This window comes from Canis lupus, chromosome 3 (genome assembly GCF_003254725.2).
Source record: "Canis lupus dingo isolate Sandy chromosome 3, ASM325472v2, whole genome shotgun sequence".
NCBI classification, from domain to species: domain Eukaryota; kingdom Metazoa; phylum Chordata; class Mammalia; order Carnivora; family Canidae; genus Canis; species Canis lupus.
The window spans coordinates 64226589-64248933 of NC_064245.1; the positions used below are offsets into that span (position 1 = coordinate 64226589).

Consider the following 22345-nt stretch of genomic DNA (forward strand, 5'->3'; position numbering starts at 1 on the left):
GGTTTCACCAGGCTTTTATTACAAGAGTTGAGGGGCTGTCTAGACATTCGCATTGGTAAACTTATTGTCTAATTGGTAATTCATAATATATAATACCTTTCCCTGATATAGAATATAGAATACTTCTAATATATATAACACCTTATTCATCTTTTTTTCTTGTTTTTTGGTAAATGCTATGATATTTTCATGTAGCCTTTTCAGGAGGAAAAATTTGACAATTAATGCTTCTACAAGGGTGGCACATGCCATAAAACATGTAGTTAATGTTTATACTTTCAAATTAAGAGAGTCGTCAATTCAGTATATCTTATTGAACTTGTTTACTAATGTAAAAAAAATTCCAGAACTTTTGTGTAATCTTCTCAGTGGAAAAACACATTATACTTGACATTCAAAACACGTAAATTGTTTATACACTCAAAATAGTATTTCCAGTGGCTGGCACTTTTTTCATATTTGAACTTCTCATTCTAATGAAAGGGGATGAAATTTTGGAGTGTTGTGTTGGCTTTAGACAGCATTTCTTTTTTTTCTGCCACAAATCTCTTTTGGCCTGCAACTACACACCCCTTGGGTTCTTGTCCTAGGTCTGTTGCTCACTGTGTGTGATCCGTTTGGGGGCTCTGGTGTTTTCTTTGTACAGCAGAGAATACTGAACTGTACTTCTCTGCATTCTAAACTGAGAGACAGGATAGTGCAGTGGTCAAGGGCATGAGCTCTAAAGCCAGCCTGCCTGTATTTGCATCTCCATTCCACTATTTATCAGGTGCAGGGCCTTGAGTCATTTACTTCTGTCCATTTGCCTCAGTTTTCTCATCTGTATATTAATTGTGGGATGAGCCCTATATCACTGTTTTAAAATATATCATAGTCCTCACCTCAGCAACTTGAGGAATGCCCTGCCCTAGGAGAACAAGAAAAATTTGGGAAGGTTTCTTGTCTCCAGGTTGCATTCCAGGGGATGTCTCCTTGCAGGAGGGGTGGCTGTCATCTGGAGGGCTCCCTGCACAGCAGGAGGTGACCAGGAGGAGTCTGGTTTCCATGTCTCCCCCATGTCCCATTTGATCTCATGTTAGAATCTAACCTTCCTGTTTAACTTGCTGCTAAATTTGACTTTTCTAGCCCAGTAAGGGACATGATTTTCTGACTCTGCCTTCTCTGATTGCTGACCACAGGCAGAAAGAAGCTTTGGGGTAAAACTGTTTTCTTCCCTCTGTCTTTGTAATTAGGCTGTCTTCGAGTAAAACATGTCTCTTTCATGAAGGATTTAGCTGATGGTCAAAAGAGATAGCACACCCTGTCACCCTAACGTTTTCTGTCAGGCCTTCTAGAGTCTGTTCTCAGCAGGCACAGAACTTGGAGCTGATGGTTAGGTCAGACAACCAACACTTTAACTAGAAGCCTTGTGAAATCGGGGCAGGATCACCAGTTTCTTAGGAACTTCCTGGTGAGTAAGTGCTCACTGCTCCGTAGCCCCCATTGATTGGCCGCTTATCCTACCCCTGGCAGCTATTTCTGTGTTGATAAAATGAATAGCAGTTACCACATAAGGATTAGGAGCCAGGCACTGTCCCAGGCACTAGAAATGAGTTAGCATTCAGTGTCACCCACTGCCTCACGGGATACATGTTCTCTATCTTCCCAGACCTGGCGGTCCTCTTGGTGTTTGTGCTGCATATGGACCCTGTAGGAACAGTGTATCCTGTACCCCATACAAAATTAACTCTTGACAGAGGCTGTCTGTGTGAATTCACCTGTGTGAATCCCAAATTATAGGAAACAAGAAATGCTCACCAAAGTATTCTTTCAAATTCCCTAATATATTTAAATGCTAATTTAGAGAGATACAGGTCACTCGTTCACTTATTTATTGATTTTGCTCAGGCTTTTTTGAGTACTGTCTATATTCTAGGCACTTTGACAGTGTGCATGTACAGAGCTCAGCCCCAGACTGGCAAGGTAATACATTGCCAGGTGACGAGAAAGGGAGGTTGATTTTGCACCTGTGTTTTAGGGCTTGGCATTGTGAGTGGGTGTGCTAGGAAGAGCCAGAGGTGGGAAATTGTTTGGGACAAGAAAGGACAGGTACCCTGAGAGGAGAGGCCAGATCCAGGTAACTGTGAGTGGTCACACCAAGCAGTGGAGACTAGCTATGGGAGGATTTTTAGGAATGCTTTTTCCTATGTAGGTCACAGACTACCTAACAGTGGCTTAAACAAGTTTACAATTTTTTTTGACTAGTCAGAGGATGGAGATCTCTTTTGCTCCAGCTGATAAATGAAGCCAGCATGGACTTGGACTCCTTTTAATGTTTCCATTTTGGCATCATTGACAAATTGGCTTTTGGTCCTCTTGCTTGCTGCCTTTTAATAGAAGGATGACAGCTGCGACCTCAGGCAATACCTCTGCATTATCACCCAAGAGAAGAGGAAACAGTGCCATCATTCGAATGTCCCTTTTATAAAGAATGTAAAGCTTTCCCAGAAGTGCCCCGGCGCACTTCCTTCTGTGTGTCTTATTGGTGGGAGTGAGTTCCACAGCCATCTGCCACTGCCTGGGAGACTAAGGACAGTGGATGTGATACTTTTCCAATGAAGGGAGAGGCAGACTGAGAATGGTGATTGGGTTAGCCACCCCTCAGAGCTCTGCCTCTGAAAAGTTCGTACAGCAATATTCAACATGGATTAGCAGTAAGAGAAGAGCTCAAGATCTTTCCATGTGCCTAATATTTCTTCAAATTAAATTTATTTATTTTATCTCTTAAGAAATATATGTGTTAAATACATGTCAGGTGTAGGTTGTGATTATTACAAAGCCTTTCCATTACTTTCACATATTTATGTAACTGTTTATTATAAAAGGTAGAACTAAAGCATAAATATGCTTTTGACTTTTCTTTACCTTGTAATTCTATGCTTTTTGGGAATTTTTTCATTGTTATCATAGTTTAATACATTTTTTTCAAAGATGGAACCCAATTGCTTAGCCTTTAATGGAGCTGCTCAGTTGCCTTTAAGAATCTAGTAAATTTCCCCAAGCTTTAAATGTTGAAGGTGTAAACATTGCTATGGGTACAGAATATTGTTATTTTTCTCCATAGACTATTGCTATTATTGAAAGGGACAAAGATTACTGTGACATGGGAAAATTGAAAGTCAAGATTTAGAAATGTTAACTTTTCTTCTCAGGTCTACAGGTGATAGACAAATGGCTTGATCAAGGTGTTGAACCTAAGGCTTTGACTTTCTTTGTTATAGATTAGGGGGTTGGACTTGGGCATCTTGAGAAAGCTGATGGTCCGTGACTGAATGAGCTTGCGTTCGAGGAGCAGAGGGAACAGGAACAAATGGAAAGCTTCACAGAAAGGGAAACTACTTAATGTAGGGGAGGAACTTCTGCTTTTTGAGTCCAGGGTGGGGGTAGAGGATGTAACATTTGGAAAAAATAATTCAGTAAATTGTTTTCAAAACAATGAACTGAAAATATCACAGAAAGCCTTTTCATTGTTTCTCATGTGAGTGTGTGTTAACAAAATGTAGTCACGGCCATCGTTTCACCCTTATTTCAGGAAAACAGTCCTGGGACTCATGGTGAACCTGTATTGAGTACTTACCAAGACCCATGTGTATGGCAGCAGTTTCTTGGGCATCCTGCTCAGTTGCTAATTTCAAGGAAGTGTGTTTGGGGAATCATCCCTTTAAGTTCTTCTCATGTTGCAGCTCTTATCTGTGACATACCCTCATGCAGATATCCCACCACAAGGCTGCTCAGAAGCAGGAAAGCAATGGGGTTCCACATTTCTCAGAATCCAGCATCGGGGCAGCTTAGGCTGGCATTCCTCCCATTCTCTCTGAGGCTTGTTGCCCCATGCTTGGAGTGGTGGTGGCAGCAGCTTCTTCATGCCTCTGCAACAGTCTTAACCTTTCTTAACTCTCTTGGAGGACAGGGCCAGTTTGGCAGCAGCACCAGCAGCCCCCTCCAGAAGTGGAGCTTGGAGGTGATACAGGAGCCACCCGACATCCAGGGCCTCATAGTGTGATGGAGGCCCTACTACCTGTGGGGCATATAGGACCCATTTGAAGCTCTACAGCAACCAGCCAGAGACTTCAGGCTCTACCCCATTTACTGATATAGTTAACTGTGGGCCTATGTTTATCTTTTTGAATCGGTAATTTATTTCTGTCATATTAGCTTTGGAAACAATTTTAAATCTCCCTCTTCCTCTCTCTTTCCATTGTGCTATATCAGGCCATTGTGATCTCTCATTCGGACGATTGTTCTCCTTCACTATCCTCTCTGCTTACTCAGCCTGCTGTAGTGTGCCAATCACTCCCTAAAAAAGTAGATTTGAGCCGAGAAATGGTAAGATGGTGTGATCGTGGCAGGCAGCAGCAGCTAACACCTTTGTTCCTTAGGGTGACTCTCAGATGTGCCGTAGGATTTGAAGGACACACTCAGCGCCATGAGTTACAGCACTGTTTGTTGCCAAGTAAGGGTCTCTGCTTCAAGGGTTGTTGGGAGGATTCAAGAAATTAATGTGGGTCAAGTACTCAGAGTATATCAATATTCAACATTGCTTTAAAAGAAACAGGAAAACAGGAAAATCCAGGACCCTTCTCTGTGTGTGTGTGTGTGTGTGTGTGTGTGTGTGTAATCTTTTTACAAATTAAAATTCTCAATTTATTTCTTTACCTCTTAAGAAATGTATTCTTTGTGTTAAAATATATGTCAAGTGTAGATTGTGATTATTGTGAAGGCTTTCATCAACATTGCTTTGTTTTCAGCCATTACATATGTATATGCAACGTGCTTCTTATAAAGGTCCCTGGGTCACGATAATCCCATTGTTTGCCTTCTCCTAGAGTGCAGACTTCCTGGGAGTATGAATTTTTGAATTCAAGTGAATAAAAATTATTGTAGGGATGACCTTGAAGAGCAGTTGCTTTCAAAGTCAGTCATATGTAGACTTTTTAAACTGATAACTTAATCTCTTAAGAATGATAATCCATTCTCCTAATGATAAATCTCTGCATGTGGATTTGTTGAGAACTCCTGAAATACAGGATAAAGTTCCTTAGTAATTACTGAAGATAGTGTCTACTTCTCTTCTATAATGATTGCATTCTCCCACTCACGTTACGCCTGGGCATGCGTGCCAAAACCTAGTTCCCATCTTGTCTCCTCTGTGGGGGATACTTGCTAACTCTGTTCCTCCTCCGCTGGGTACGCATATCCCATTGCCACCCCTCCACTTCTTCCACCCTGCCCAGACCTTATTTCTTCTCCAGCGTTTCCAGAGCACATCATTCACCAGCACTTACTATATGCTCATGTGTAGCTCACTAGATTATAAATTCCCTGGGGAAGATGTCCTCCCTAATGACCTTTGATCCCTCAGTGTATAGAATTGAGCCAAATATGGTCTCTGCTCTTTTGGGAAGAGACTCAGAGCTTTATAAATTGTGAGACCAGGGAAAAGGGAAACACTGCTTCCTGCTTTCCTTCTTTCCAGCTAACACTCCAGGCCAGCCACCCTCTACCAGTGTAGGTGCTGTTTGGGGTTGTGGTGGAGGAGATGGTATTCAGAATTGCCAGAAGTTGGTTTGCATAATTCAGAGAGGTGTATTCCAGAATTATGCTATTTAATTTTAGGCCTAAAATTTTACTTATTTTGAAATTTCAAGAGGAAGGCAGGAGATTTTTGTCAAAAGGGGACAGATTTCAAAAAGGTTAAGAAACCTCCATTCTCCATGAAGAGAGGTTGGCATTTTTATTTATTTCTTTTGAGGTGAGTATTTTTCAAATGAAGAGCAATAGTAGCAGGTTCAAAATGAATGTGGGAAGAGCCACTTGTGGAAATTTTCACCAGCCTTTGAAGTTTTGTTAACCAGTGTCACAGAATCAGTGCCATTTTAGTTTTCTTTACATTGAAGTTCAGATGTCAAAAGCTATGTTAAATCTTAAAAAAAACAAAAACCATGTAGAAGGCCAAATCCAGTAGCAAGGTTGAGGCTGGAAGGATGAGAAACAGGTGTCATAATAGAAACAGTGCTTCCATTTTCAGAGTTGTGTCTTGTGCATACTGAAGTCTGGCCCTGCCTCTGCTGTTTGGAAATCAGGCAAACTCTTTAGTCTCACTGCAGAGCAGGGGTGGGAGGGTGCTTCTTGCCTCTCAGTGTAGAGGGGAAGATGGACTGTGGAATGGGCACATGTCCGGCTGCTCTGCACGGTGCCTGGAGAAGACTTCTGAAGTCCCTTAACAGGAGAGCTCCTGTGAGACAGGCCAGCTTACATTTCTGCTCTTTTGATATTCCTACTTAGGGTTCTTTCATTCTGAAGATTAGCAAGAGCTATCTCATTAATTAAGCAGATTATTCTGAAAGAATTATTTGCCCCTGTAAATTTTAATAAGTCCCTACTCTGGGAATAAATTTTTAAGAGAAATATTCCCAATTTTAATATCCGCAATTTGCGTTTTGGTGCTTTTCATTGATTTTTGTACAAAGAACTTCTCAGTGTGTTCTTAACTCCAAAACTCTGCAAAGCTGAGTAGCCACTTGGAACTGTCTTCGCTGCCCCTGTGTCTGCCGGTGAAGGGAACTGAGTTCCAACCAGCCTGCCTCTCTGGGGACCTGTTTTTCAGACAGTGAGTTACTACCACTCTTTTGTGGGTTGTGAATTTAGTGAGACCAGAATTGCTTTATAAAAAGAGAAGTAGAAAATATCAACCTTTATTCCACGGAGTAAAAATTAACCTTATTTTGGTGAAAATTTTTTGGGGGGGTTTGAATGTATGTAAATGTGTGTGTGTAGTGAATTAGAGTGATTTTTCTCACAGTGGATCATGGTTAGAGTTTGAATCCTTTTCTTTGGGCAGTTTGCTCCTTAACAAGACTTTAACTTTTCTTTAAAAGATTTTATTTATTCATAAAGAGACAAGGAAACAGGGAGGCAGAGAGAGACAGAGGGAGAAGCACGCTCCCTGCAGGGAGCCTGATGCAGGACTCAATGCCAGGACCCTGGGATCCTGACCTGAGCCAATGGCAGATGCTCAACCAGTGAGTCACCCAGATGCCCCAACTTTAACTTTGTTTTTTTCTTTTTTAAGACTTTGACCTTCTTAAAATAGTGGTCATATATTTTATCTAGCTATTGCAGTCTCTGCCACATGAGAGCTGTACAATATTTGTTTGATTAAGAGAGAAGGAGGAACAACTCAGTGTTAGTCCAGGGAAGGTTTCACGTAAAACCATGTATATAGATAGATCGTGTCTTCCATCTCTGGGAAAATGCATAGAACGGAAAAGCAAAAGCCCTAAACTCCAGTATATGATGTCTTTTTGAAATATTTTCATCATGCTTTGGTTCTTTTTGTTCTTTGCCATATTATGTAGTGGCCAGTTTAGAGATGACATATTCATTAAAAGGTCTGCCCTATAGCCGTGAGATAGGTATAAAGTGAGATCTACATCCTACAGGATGTAGAGCGCAGCAGCTCTGGAGTGGCAGTATTGGGCACAACGGATGATTGCTACCTATTAGGACAGATTTTCACCTGTGCTGTAAAGAGGCACATTCCAAAAGCGTTATGCCTCATTAATGTTATTCATGACCTCGTATTCATTTTGAAACTCTAAGTGGCATTTAGAAGACAGCAGATTTTTGTGTTTCTCAGAAGGGCAACAGAGAGTGGCATGTGACACCGATTCCATTCTAGCCACACTTTGGATAATTCTGAGGTATTTTCATTAGACATTGCTTAAGACTGCTTGAATACCTTATGGTTATTTGGTCCAAATAAAAAGGAGATAGGAATTGCCTATTTTATCAAGGTGCTATGCAAAGTAATTGAAGGTGTGAAAGTACATATTATTCTCATGATAATATATACTCAAAGCTTTTAATTCTTAGTAACATATTTTAAAGTTAGCAGTAAGTCTAAATATATGAAATTTGCCTTTTATAAGTTCGAATCATTAAATGTCTATTTGCATTTCTTACGATACTAGGCAAATTAGCAAGAGTTAGCACAAAGAAAATGATGTTAACCCCCATGCCTAATAAAAATAGGGATCTTTTGCTGTGTTCAAACTGCTTCAGAGAGAGTATGTAGGGTCTTGGGTCAGGCCAACTCAGGCTCCAATGCCAGTTCCTTTACTCTGACCCCCAGCCTTGGGCAGGCATTCAGCTTCCAGAGCTGTGGTTTCCTCAAGTGTCAAGTAGGGTTGGTAATAACTATCTCAAAGAGCTGTTGGAAAAAAAAAAAAAAAAGCTGTTGGGAGTAGTAAGTAGCAGGCTCTTACCACTTTGCCTAGAAAACACTGCTGCCTGGACCGTCCAAACTCTGGGGGCTGGGGTTAGGGGTGTGAATTAACAGAGAGATTTCCATGCAGTGTCCTTTGGGGCACATCCTGCACCTGGCATGGCTTCCTTACCTCCCTCAAGAATGAATGTTTTTATGGTTATATCTTGTTTACTTTTTTAGGAAATTTTCTCGTTTTCATTTGTAAGGAATTTACAAGAGCTGGTGCCTTATGAGAAAGTGCACCATCTGAGTAGCAGGCAGTAATTGAGTCCATGTTCCCACATTTCCAAACCCTGAAAGCCATTTCTGTTGCTCTTCTTGTGCATCCTGTGTTCTCACTACATGAGTGCTTTCTCTCCAACCAGCTGACATTTCCCCAGACCACAGACACTTGATTTCCTTCCACTTCTATGTTGCAGTCTATTACCTTGCCAGCTTCAGGCGGTCCACGTTTACCATACTGTGTGAGATGATTATTGCTTGCCCAATTAGTTTTGCAGGGCTGGTTTAAAATATGAAGAGAAAGGCCCGGTAGACTTCTGTTACTGTTCATCATGAATGATGCAAATACAAATTCCTCTAAGCCAAAGAAAGGTGGCTCTACTGCTTTCTGCAAGAGTAGGTTTTACTCTTCACAATTTCTTTCCTCCTCTGTGCTCTTGCTCTGCCTCCCCCTCTGGAAATGTCTTCCCCTTTCCGTCCCCCCAGCCCGTCTTCTGTCAATCTGCCCTCTCCGTGTGGCAATATTCCTCATTTTCTCCGATGTCTTTAAGGGCCTCCTCTGGAGCTTTTTCTTAATCTCCCCAAATTGGTTTGGCCATTCTTTCTCTAGGGCTCCCTTGTACCTTGTAGACTTAGTTCTATTGCAGCAGCAGTCTCAGTGCTAAAATGTGAATAAGCTTAGTGAGGGTGGAAACCCCATCCTGGTGTCCTGCCTGGCTTTGTGCCTGCTGGGCTGAGCGTGTTACTTGGCACATATTCGCAGCCTAGTAGCTGTTGGGTGAATGAGTACTGTGCTCATTCAGTGTAAGGTCACGAGAAAGACAACCACTCACTCTTCCTAATATGCTATCTCCTGTTGCACACACACCGAGATACCTTCTGGGTTGTGCAGGCTTCTAGTAGTTTTTGCCTTTGGAGTAGAGCCTGCAGTCCACCAGGAAACAGGGAAAGGCTTCCTGGTGATGGGAGAGTAATAACTACAGGCCACCAGCTTTATGTGGACCATGCTGTCTTCTCCAACACTCCTCTGTATGTAAAACAAACAGATGGAGGACCGTGGCTGTGCTGGCGACACACAGGATGCCTGGCTGACCAGCTGCCGTGGAGGGAAGACTGGAAAGTGGTTGGCATGCAGTACAAGACTTGGTACTTTTGTTGGTGTTCATAGCGAGTCTAAATTATTTAAATAAATAAATAAACAAACAAACAAACTTTTAGGGTCTCTACATACTGATCAAGAAATCTGGCCCATATATGTATATATATTCTTTTAAGACATTCTTGCAAAAAGTTAATAAAATGCGTCCTTTCTCTTAAAGATTTGCTAGGGTTGCTGTCACAAAGTACCTTAGACCAGGTGGCTTAAACCACAGAAACTTAATTTTCTTACAGTTCTGGAGGCTGGAAATGGAGATCAGATGTCAACAGGGTTGATATCTTCTGAGGCCTCTCTTGTTGGCTTATAGATGGTGTCTTCTCCCCGCATCTTTCTATCATCTTTCCCCCATCCGTGTTTATGTCCAGATTTCCTCAACTGATAAGGACACCAGTCACATTGGATTAGGACTCACTCTAATGACTTCATTTTAACTTAATTAGCTCTTTCAAGAACCTATATCCAAACATGGTCACATTCTGAGGTCCTGGTGGCTAGGATTTCAACATGAATTTTGGGAGGACATAATTCTGCCAATAACATTGTGGATTTTAACTGCGCAATATATTCACATAGGACAATTCACTGCCTGAAGTTACATGGACTGTTGTGTGTGAGGGTATATAGATGGTAGCATGTTTGTGTACAGACATACGGAAAGTCACTACTCCTGCAATAGCAGAGTGTGGCCTGGGCGTGGCCACTTCAAGCCGTCAAAAGACTCCACCCTCCTGTGAAATATAGTCCTGTATTTAACAGGACAAATGTATAGCATTACAGAAAAATAGGAAGGATGGGACAAGGGCACAAGATAGGGGAAGAGGTGCAAACATCAGCAGCTACCCCTCGATGAAGAATAATGCCTTCTTTCATAGGAGAAAGGAGAGAAAATGAGTGGGAATAATCAGAGAGGGTGACCAAACATGAGAGACTCCTAACTCTGGGAAATGAACAAAGGGTAGTGGAAGGGGAGGTAGGTGGGGGGATGGGGTGATTGGGTGATGGGCACTGAGGGGGCCACTTGGCGGGTTGAGCACTGGGTGTTATACTGTGTGTTGGCAAATCAAACTCCAATAAAAAAACATATATAAAAAAATAATAATGCCTTCTGAATACAGCCAGTTTGAGCACACGTGAAATTCTGTTAAAATTAGTAATTACTTTTACACATTTGTGATATAAAGACAGTGTTTTAACTCAATGTATGTCCTAGTCTTTCCTGTCCAGGAAGCACTCTGATAAGTAGGAGTCTGAGAAATCATGAAGACTAGAGTTAAAGATTCTATCTGAAAGATTTTCTACAATATCTTTATAAAGTTTGAGGAAGTCCACATCCAGTGTTTCATAGCCATGGTCTGAGGGAGATTACATTTTGAGTAATTGACTTTTCTAGGTGGTAAACCAAAAGCTCCGGGAGAAGAACTACAGACTTGTGCTTTGAAAAGGATTTTTCATTAAATTGACACATGTACAAAAGTACAGCTACTGACTTGTTACTCAGCTGAGCTGTGAGAAACGAATCTCCAGCAGTTTAGAAATTCCGCTTTTGAAATTTTCATCTGCAGTTATTCAGAGAATATTTCTTTTACGTTTTGTTTTTTGTTTTCTTCTCTCCTTTTAAAATCCAGCTCATGGTTTTTGGAATCTTTCTGTGCCTGGATGCATTTCTGTATGTGTTCACGTTGCTTCCTCTAAGAGTCTTCCTAGCACTCTTCAGGCTCTTCACTTTGCCTTGCTATGGCTTAAGGTAAGTTTAAGATCATGAGCTGTTTCAAATGTTCACATTATTTTTGCTACTCGTAAAAGTATTTTACTACATGTAGTCGTTAAAGTCAGTAATCCATTAGATAGATTTTGTAGAATAGGGATCATTCACATAGTTCCATTCATTCTTTGGCCCTTAATGCATGAACTAATGTTCTTTTTCTTTTTAATGAATATTATGTGTTTTTATAATATTTGTACTTTTTCCTTGCGCATTCTTTTTTTCCAAATGGTTTTGAACCAAGACTTTGCTTTCGCCAGCCAGTACAATAATATTAATAATGCAGATGACCACACAGAAGAAAGAGTGGGGAGGCTTGGGGATTGAGAACCAAGGACCTGGTGGCCACTGTGCTGCTCACCCAGTACCTTCATGTTCTTAAAGTCCATTGACCTCTGAGGCATCATCTGTATAGTGAAAACGGGGTTCTGGGCCTGGAGTTATCAAGAATCTCCTAAGGACTCTTCCTCTCATTTAAGAATCATTGTCTTAGTGACCTGGGGAGCCTTAGTTACTGGTTCCCGATGCAACTCTCCACGATTTGTGAGAGCAGAAAACTCTTGAAGACCATTGTCCTTGTGGGAAGGCTCACATTGGTTAGCTGGTCAGGTGTGGGCAGCTGCCTAACTTCTCTGTTCTCTAGGCCTGTTTCCACATCACAGAAAAAGGGGATGTTGAGAGTCTGGCATCTTCTACCACAAAGATGGGAAGTGTAAAAAGAATACCCAGCATGGTGCCTTGGTTCACAGTAGACCAGAACAAATATTAGTTTCCTTCCTTCCGTCTCTACCAAAACTAGGAACAGGAAGACAAAAATATTAAGCTTGCATGAATCTTAATGCTTTATTGGTCTTTAGGTTAGAGGTTTGGGGTTTACAGTTTTCTTTTTTTGTACTGATATGTCAACATGTCTCCATTCTATGGAGTCATTCTCTAGAATATTATGCAGTTCTTAGCATAGTTGCCCAAGTGACATTTCTCACATGGATCACTTCTTTAGACACATTTCATTATGAAAAAATTTTAAAATGCTGAAATGGACAATAATATTAAACTTCATTTAACTGTAAAGTAGGCGACCATTCTATGGTATATAAAAATATAATTAATGTAATTATGGTAATAACTTAACCATGGAAACTGAGGTACAAATTAATAGTCAATATTCAGAATTATGCGTTGATTTTTTTTTTAATGACTAAACTCTTGGAAAGTTTTCTTTTAAAATAGTAAATGGGTATACACTTCATACTTAAGAAGCATTGAATAATACATAAAGTCCATTTAGAAATAAACCTTAACCAATTTCATAAGGAAGAAATCCTTCCAGTAATAACTGGAAGAATTCATTAGTCATGAAGATCATATTGTGAAAAGAGAAAAATTATTTGCCAGATTACAAGGAGTAAAACAATGACAAGAATTAAGATCACATCACTGTTATATGTGATACCAGACATGCTGTAACCTATCTGAATGAGAGAATTATGTTACATATTTTATTAATTACATGTTAGTCAAGTAGAAGACTCTTCTTAGGAATCTAATCATTAGCTTTAATTCAAGTACATTCTTTATACCTTTGGGAGAATTTTTAATGCTTTATTCTTAGTAGCAAACTTAAAAAAAAAAAAAAAAGACATTTGTGGGCAGCCCGGGTGGCTTGGCGGTTTAGCACCACCTTTGGCCCTGGGCGTGATCCTGGAGAACCAGGATCGAGTCCCACGTCAGGCTTCCTGCATGGAGCCTGCTTCTCCCTCTGCCTGTGTCTCTGCCTTTCTCTGTGTCTCTCTTGAATAAATAAAATCTTTAAAAAAAAAAAAAGACATTTGTAGCATGGTACTTTAACATTAGCAAAGCCTAATCTCGTATATATTTTTTTCTTTTTTTACTATTGGGGGACCAAATAAAATTAGGGTTATTTCAATTTTCGGAAGACCAGAAAAAAAAATATCTAATAGAACATTACTAAATATAAATCTTCATGTGGACTGCATAGCATGGATAGACACATAGAAATTTGGGTAGAGCCAGGTGAGGCTACCTGACATAAAATAACTAAGGCCATGTAGAACTGTTCACGTTTGTATTATGAACTAAATTAACTTCTTAGTTATTCTTTGATCAGTAATGTGAGGCAAGTTTGTGCTCCAGCCATTTCTAAGTGAATGGCTTTCAAAGACATAGGGTGTTCCATATGGCTGTTCGCTTGATGAGATTAAACATTATAGGGAAATATATCCTAAAAACTCTTCCTCCTAGAGTGGGTCCCTCCTTGGGTGTGTTAGCACACAGACATAAGTGGCTGCTCACTGAGTGGGTGACTGTGGCGATTTGTCAGTGTGCCCAAAGCCCTTGTTATTTTTAGGTTCTATTTGAAGACCCATCTTACTGCACAGGCATCTAGAACTGTGTCATTTCTAGTGTTCCTTGTCATTTGGGGGAAGCAGAGTACCCAGATAGCATGAGGGAAGTGTTCTGAAAACTAAAAGAGGTGTTGCAGAGAGAACTGGCAGATCTTCAGCCCTCTCCTCCGTTTTGTTTGTTTGTTTTTCTGAGTGGCCGATGATCCTGGGAGCCAAACTTCTCTAGGTATTTTAAGATTTTTTCTTTTTTTTTCTTTTTTTTTTTTTTTTTAGATATAAAGTAGAGATGGCTGCTTTTGTATATTACTTTAAAATACTTTCAGTCTAAATTAATTTGAGTAACTTTTCAAAACAAAATGTGTTCCATTGTCAAGATTCTAGAACTAAAATGACACCAGAGGGCAGTATGTCACCTCATATGCAAGACTGTTCCCCTTCCTACACAAGCCAAACCATTCTTGCTATTTCTGTATCTTAGACCAACTGAAAAAAATTGTTTTATGCTGTCACTAATAAATATATGATGTGTGCACATAAAATGTTAAATGCAGTTAAGATTACATGACAGAACTTCTGCGACTTTGAGTATTCTGTGCGAGCATAGGCCAGATTACACAGAACGTGAGAATGCGGCCCTACTGTCTTAGGTCTTAGTATGTTAAGTTGCTCTATCAAAACTGAGGGATTTGTGCTTACAGTAGCATATGTTGTAATTTATTTTTTCTTGGAGCAATTTAGAAAGCAGTGTCTTTGAGCATTATTTTTAAAAGCACAAAATTTGAAATGTTTAAAACTTGAACTATGATGAGAAAAATTATATTAACAAAGCTATTATTAATATTATGTCTAAGACCTTTTCAATATTTTAGGACTATAAAAATATATTTGAACAAAATTATTATTTAGAAGTAGCCAAATTCTGCCTTATACCTTTTCTTTCAACATTCTCTACTTTCAGTAAAGGTTGTCTCACCCGTAGCTGTGTTGTGTTCCATCTTTTTCAGCAAGCAAAAAAGTGCTCTTTCCTTCAGTCTGACTTTTATTTTTCCAAAGGGATAGAAAGAAATTAAAAAGACCAATAAAGAAGTGGATTGTGTTTTTTTTTCCTAACTGTTCCCTTATCCTTACATTCTTATTATGTCTTTTTTCTAGGAGAAAGTCGCCATCTTCCTACTCTTAGTTCTTTTTAATTGTTCCCCCAAAGGAGGGGCAAGGATATTCGTCAGAGTAATCAAGATGCTGACATGCAAACAGTGACTTTTCCATCTCCAGTCTTGTCTGTTGGAATATCACAGCAATGATTGTGTTAGGTTGTTGCCTTCTTTCTGTATTTGTGATTACTGTGCTTGCCGCCTCTGTGTGCAAGTTGTATCTGGTACAGTATTTGTCAGAGGCTTTGGAAAACTGACAGCCTCTCAGATTTTCTACTTTAAAATTTATTCTTTGGGCCGGTTTCTAAATATTCTGTAAACTGGCCGTGGTTTTTGTTTTGGGCTTGGGTTTTTGCCACTTTTGACACCTAAGTACACAAGGACGCTGCCTTTCACTACAGCTAAGGACCAGTGCACTTCAGCATGCTTGTAAGAAAACCCAGCCTTCATTGTGATTGCTCCACTGGCAGGCATTTTGCCAGCTTTTGATCCTGTTAAAATATTGTTCATTTGAGAAGTTGGCAGGGTAATTATTTTGACTTGGTAGGTGTGTTTATGTTGCCTACAAAGGATATACTGCTTCCATAAAAAGCTTAGTGATCTCAGGAATACTTATTTGGATACTTTTTGCTAATGAATTGACAGTCTTGAAAAGTCTTCACTCCCAGATATTTTGGTGGAAACTAAAATAAATAAAGAGATATATCCAGATTGTTTAAAAGTGGATCCTTGTGTGTCTTCCCTCTTCCATATATAGGGTAGTATCATTTTAGAAAGACATTTGAGAAACTTCTTGAATTAGAATAATTTTTTAATGATGACGAGGAAATCAGAATTAAATTTTGGTTTATTATTTGAGGTACCTATGTTTTTTGGAAGAATGAAAATATTTCATTTTTTAGAAAAGTAGAGTGCTCTGGATTATGCTAAAGAGGTTATCAGACCTCATTTTTCCAAATTTACTGTAGAATAAACGAATAACCAATTGTGGAGGTATTTTTGACTTACCTGGCATTTCTGTGAATCCTCTTTCCTGCTCAAACTTGTGACTTAATTTTGTGTTTTAGAATTCTCCATAAAATTTGAAGAATGGTGAGAGAGATTATAGAGAAAAATGGTGCTATCTGGTGCCAAGGACTGAGTTATTTTTGAAAACTTTCCTAAAACATTTTAGTCAGTAATAAGTGTAGAGTAGGCTTAGGTAATAAATGCCAGAGTGTAGAGTGTTTTTCTTGTACTATCAGAGCAAATAAAATCTGTGCAAGCAAATTTCCTGATCGCACTTTGGTTTTAGGCAAGAGAACTCTTACTTGAGGCTTCATGGACTTTTTTGTGTTTAAGAGGCAATAGTGTCTTTTTCCTCTGAGAGTTTACCCCATAGGCTTTTATCTCCTATGAATTTAGAAGACTTTGATCTCCTGATGAATTTCAAATGCTTGAGAGTTTCTTAACCTGTTGGATTTCCTCTGTATGCCTTACCTTCTTGAAGATAATTTACCCAAAATTTACCTCACACACACACACACACTCACACACACTTCTCCTCTTCTGAAACATAAGACTCAATTGTGCCCTAACTGGTTTAATATCACCCTGTAGCACATGAAGGTAGAGCTCTCGATGGCTTTCTCTGGGGAAACAAGTATGTTTGTGATTTCCTCTTACCAGGGTTGATCTGCGTGGCTGATACGTAGAGAGCAATATATTTGTTTTATTAGAGAGTCTTCATAAATCAGGTTTTGTTGTCCCCTGTTTCCTCACCATGGCACTCTAAGTAGCGTAGCAACATTACAACCTTCTCTCTTTCTTTCTCTCTCGTGAATCAGACCGAAGGGAGGAGCACTTTCACTTCCTTTATAGAATGGAATGTGGTGTCACAGGGACTCCTTGTGGTGAGTAAACCCTGATTTTTCCTTCTCTACTCTTGGCCAAATTGACATCAGTGCAAACAGATATTAATTATAATGGAAACAACAAAAAGAGCATAGGCAGACATAACCACTTGAGGATGGATGCCTGAGGAAAACATGGTCTCTATCCTTGCTTGGTCCTAAAGTGTTGTCCACATTTTTGCAATATTTGACCATGATCTCACCTAACGTAGGAAAATCACTCCATCAAATGATATTTAATTACACTTGTTGCCTTAGACCTTGATAGCAAGTACTTTTAACCCAATGCCACAGCAGTCAACTGAGCTTATAATAAGTTCCTTCCATATAAGCAATTTTTATTTTGCATTACTCCATAGCTTTATTAAACTGGTTGGGTTTTTTCCTAGTATAGTTTGAAATTATTTTAAAGCCGAAGGAAAGACTTTAATCATTCGGTTTTAACACTTCGTAATTATTTTTCTATTGTATGGCAGGAAAACATAAGATTTAAAATACTATTTTCTAATTAAGGAAAATATCTTAATCTCAATACTTTATTTGAATTTACTTCAAAATTATAAAGGAACTTCTCTTTTAAAAATGGGAGCCATATTGAATATATTACTTTATTTTACACTCTTTCAGGTATACTACAAATGGCTAAAAATGTTAAAAGAGAAAGAGAGAAAGAAAGAAAGAAAGATTCAGTCTATGTATTTTATAATGAAATATCTCATGCCGATAGCTTGACACATATCTACACCAATTTGAAAATCAGCCAGGCAGGGATTATGCCATTTTTCTTGCTCATTTGTGTTGCCTTTTTTTTTTTTCCTGATCTTTCTATATGCTGCTAGTTTTTGCCTTAATCTTCGTGTGTTACCTTCTGCTACTGAGCAGGAGGAAGAAGCTTACGTAGATCACCTTTTCCATTGCATTGTTCTGTTCCCATGAATCCACAAGCCCTTAGAAACAACGGCAGTGCTTTAATTGACAATGGCACATATCCAGTGGAAGTATTTGAATGAGTAAAAGATGAAACTTAGAAATGAGAAAATGTGGTTTCTGTATGAGTGGCTTAACATGAAAATTTTAAAAAATATCTTAAGTTCTGTTGAATATCTTGTTTAAAGTTAACTTCTCTTGCAGTAACTTACAGCCTAACCTGTGAATTAGATTAGTGGGTTTTTCACTTTGTCCAACGGCTTGCTCCATTTATTTATGTGTTTATGTGAGATTTTCAGCATTTGCGAAGTGAATTGCTAGTAACTATGGTTTAAAGGATCTTTATAAGAAAGAACTTGAACCTGAAAGTATTGTTTGAAAGCCAATTCCAAGTTGATTGGCAAGGCTGTGGATAAGCTTCTTACGGAGTTGGAAATGCTTACCAGATAGTCATCTAAAAATATCCTGACAGAGAAGGAAACAAATACTGGGACTGGTTCAAGTTCTTTTAATCCTGTGAACTTATTTTGAGGTCAGGTCTTTCCATACTCAGAGGTGCTGTGATACATACAGATGTCTTTTAAGGTGGCATCTTAGAAATAATTTTTATTTTTGTAGCTTTCCTTCTTATTAACGAGGACTTTTATATGAAAACAAAACTGTTTCTTAGGAATTCTTCAACTTTTATTCTTTATTTGAATAATGCTCCTTAATTTTGAATATCAGAGTCTTTGGAGCAACCACTTAGGACGTTAGCAATAGATTTTCACCAGAGTAGGGAGCACACAGGAAGCAGTAGATCCAGTGAAATATGGTCCTGTCTTTTTTAGAAATAAAGAACAAAAATGATGGGTGTGTTTGCTTTTTAGCACAAAATTTTTCCAGATAAGCTGTCAGTACAGTGTTAAGTTATATTCTATTAAATTATGCTGAAAGTGAAAGGGTACTGAGTTGTTGACTTAAAAGTTCTTTTAAAGAAAAGTCTAGAATGAGAGATGGTAGTAAAGAACATGCCTTCTGGAGCTAGACTGCCAAGGTTCATATCCCTCCTCCTCTACTCTTAATTAACTATCCGGCTGTGGGCACATTCCTGACTGCTTTCTGCCTCATCTGTAAAACTGAGATAGTCACAATAGTACCTTGCTCTTGCTGGATTATAGTGAAAACTGCAATGAATGTATTCCTGGTGCCTAGAACAATGCCTGCCACGTGGGAACTGAATTGTAGCATAAGATATTTGTACAACCTTCTATGGTTTTACAAGCTGGTTTGATCCTAGGCAAGATAAAGCTAAATTAAAGTTGTTTATGCTTGATTTTAAATTTTTATCATCTTAGTTCAAAATGTGTCATGTTGTGCTGTTTTGGGATATATATTTCTAATGTTTGATGCCTCTAATTTGCAACAATCACTTGTAATTAATACAACATTTCTTTATAGATATACTAATACATTGGTCCTTTGTTGTAAATGTTTATAAAGACATTAAAGACATAGGACTGGAGATATATATGTGTGTGTATATACACATATACGTGTGTGTGTGTGTGTGTGTATATGCTCTTTTTCTCTTAAATAAAATTACTTTGGCCGAGATCACTTAAGTAGATGCCAATCTAGTATGAAAAGCTCTAAGTATAGTTTCTTTAATTAGTTATCAAAGTCACCTTGGTAATTAATGCAAATTAATTAATACTACCCTACTTATGGTACCTATCATTCTCTTTAATTCATAAAGCATGACCTATAGTTCCCAAATACAAAAGCCCATGACTTTCAGTGATTTGTGGTATTCAGTATATGCTGAGCCTCTCCTACACTTTAGAAGAAGAGGTGGGCACCATACTCTGTACCGATGCCTATTCATTCCCTGGCTGTCCCAGAGGAGATGGTCACACATGGGCCAGGAGCCCAGGAGTGTTCAAAATATCTCCTCTTTGCATTGCTTGAATGAAAGACATGCTTAGTTCCCACTCTCAACAACTATAATACCTCTTCTGTTTTTAATCTCATGGGGTTGGAAGCAGGGAATTCCTTGATGATGTAATAGCCCTTGGCAGAGATATCTGTGATCTGGGCTGCATGTTTGGGAGATGGGAGGTGAAGAGATCTTCTCTGATTCTATGAGGAGAACAGGCCAGAGCCCACTTGGGAGAGAAGAAAAGAGTCAGGGAAACAGGGAGATAGTGATAGGGATTGATTGGCTTTGTCCTTGAAGCAATTTTGCCCAAAACTTCAGCTGCTAAGAATAATTTGACTTGGTTTATCAGCTTATAGTGCTGGTCTCAAGACATACGATCTGACACAGACAAATTCTGACTTGTCTCCCCATTTAGCCTCACTGGTTCAGCCCAGTGTCTTCCCACCTACTAATAAACCTTTGTGGACTTAGTTCTCACAGAATTTACCTCTTTTCAGGACTTTTGCAGTATCTCATATTCTTTCTGTGAACAGATCAAATTCATATCTGACTGAAAACCGTGTGTGGGGTGTGCATCGTAGAAAACAAGGATGAGGTTCTGTATCACCTGCTCACAGAGCTACTATTTCAAGCCTCATTTGTAAAATAATGCTGTTGATGGTTCAATAATTAAATGGTCATAAAACAGATTAACAGGAGAAAAATTTTGTACATACAAGAACTCATAAAAAATATGCAACTGAAAGAAGTGACCAGGCAGTTTGCTTTTATATACCTTTAAGACAAAGAAACAATAAATTTGTGAAGCATTAACAAGATGAAAAAGTCTGGGCTTGGGATAGCAGATTAATGTAAAAGTAACAAGGGTTGTTTCTACAACCTTCTCAGCCCTGAATTTCTTATCTCTGGTGATAAGGATACCTTCTGTGCCCAGGTGCAGGGAGGGTACATTCAATGGAGAATTTATCTCCCACTTTCAAGGGATCCGAGGAGGTCAGAGTGTCCTCCTTGCACCAGCTGTTTCTTAAATAACTTAAATTCAAAATAAGATGCCATGTTGGCATATTTTGAAGTGGATTGCCTTGAATCTCTCTGAAGTAAGCAATTATTCTGCTGCTAGTAATTAGGAAAAAGCATTTTCAATTCCTATAAAGCCAAAAAGAAAAGGGAAGAATTCACAGAAAATATAAAGAAAATATATAGAGAAATGCCGTTTTCCTCATGGGAAAAATTAACTAAAACTACAGTAGATGCTGTTTTTCAGCAGTGGGATTGGCAGAGATCCAACAGTTGGTGGAATCCTAGATTGCTGCATGTGTGCTGCAGCCTTCCTTGCGAGCTGCTAGTGGATGTGAACATGGGCACAGCCACCAGAGAGGGCAGTTTGCTGCTTCTGTTGAGGGAACATACCCTCCAATTGTAGGAATTCATCCTACAGATATATTGTCAAATATGAGGCATGACATGCACATTTGTAGCCGCAGAAGACTGGCCATCTGCCAGCAGTGTTGCATCAATTATGGTGCATCCACACACCGGACCGTGACGCCATCATAGAAATAGAACTTGTGAAGTGACATGAAGAAACCTGCTCTGCTGGTAAATAAAAAGTCCAGAGCTCTTCCAGTGTGTGGAAAGGGCTGATCCAGCAGGCTGTAGTACTTCAAGATAAGGTGAAAGGCTTAGGACAAAATCGTGGAAATCCATGGCTCCAAAGCATGTTATCAGCAGACACCCACCCTCTGCGTTCACTTGTTAAGAGGGCTTACCTCTAATAGTGGTTTAACATCTTTATTTTTTTGTACTTGGGTAGAAAACTTCACACGATTGAGTAGTCAGCATAACTTGTTAGTTCTTAAAAGAGCGTCTTAACTCTCATTATCATCTCTGTATGCCAGTGTATGTCCAGTAAAGATAATTCCAAGAGCATGTAAGGTAAAATTCATGTTTTTATTACGTCTTATGTATTTCAGGGACAGACGTTTGCTTCAGCCTGCTCAGGTGTGTGACATCCTGAAGGGTGTCATTTTGGTAATCTGCTATTTTATGATGCACTATGTTGACTACTCCATGATGTATCACCTGATAAGGGGACAGTCAGTCATCAAGCTCTACATCATCTACAATATGCTCGAGGTGAGTGAGGGCCCTCCTGTACCCACATGGTTAGCCTAGCCTCCGAAGCTGCACGGGCTTGATGAATGTCCGGACTTGGAGCCCTCTGATACAGAATTCTCATCTATCAACTCTAGTATTGGGACTCCTGGCCTTGATGTTTATACAGTCACCGGAGACCTTGTTAAAATGCAGATTCTGATTAAGTAGTTCTGGGCTGAGGCTGGAGAATCTCATCCTTACCAGATGGTGCCCAGTGCTGGTCCTTGGTCCCTAGGGTATGACATGTCCTCACATGGGAGAGAAGGGTACCTGCTACCTAGAGACTTTTTAGTCAGTACCCCCTTGAGAATGTAAATTGTCAAATGGTAGGGAAATTTGTTTAAACATTCATTGGAAACCCATGTATACATCTTACTAAAACTTGAAGCATTATGAAAAAATATTAGGATTATATATGTATTTGCTATAATAGATTTACACTTAAAGTGCTTTGTAATTTTTACATACAGCAGGGAAACA

General features: G+C 39.2%; 1 protein-coding gene across 2 annotated transcripts in view; it reads left to right on the forward strand.

Moving 5' to 3' along the window:
• The window catches only part of TAPT1 (transmembrane anterior posterior transformation 1), a 64865-nt gene that overhangs the window by 14409 nt on the left and 28111 nt on the right, over positions 1-22345 (forward strand). For both annotated transcript variants that reach the window (XM_025437173.3, XM_049108591.1), the window contains 2 exons: positions 11315-11433; positions 21682-21844. In XM_025437173.3, the coding sequence (XP_025292958.2) occupies positions 11315-11433; positions 21682-21844 (282 nt within the window). The remainder of the gene's footprint in view (positions 1-11314; positions 11434-21681; positions 21845-22345) is intronic.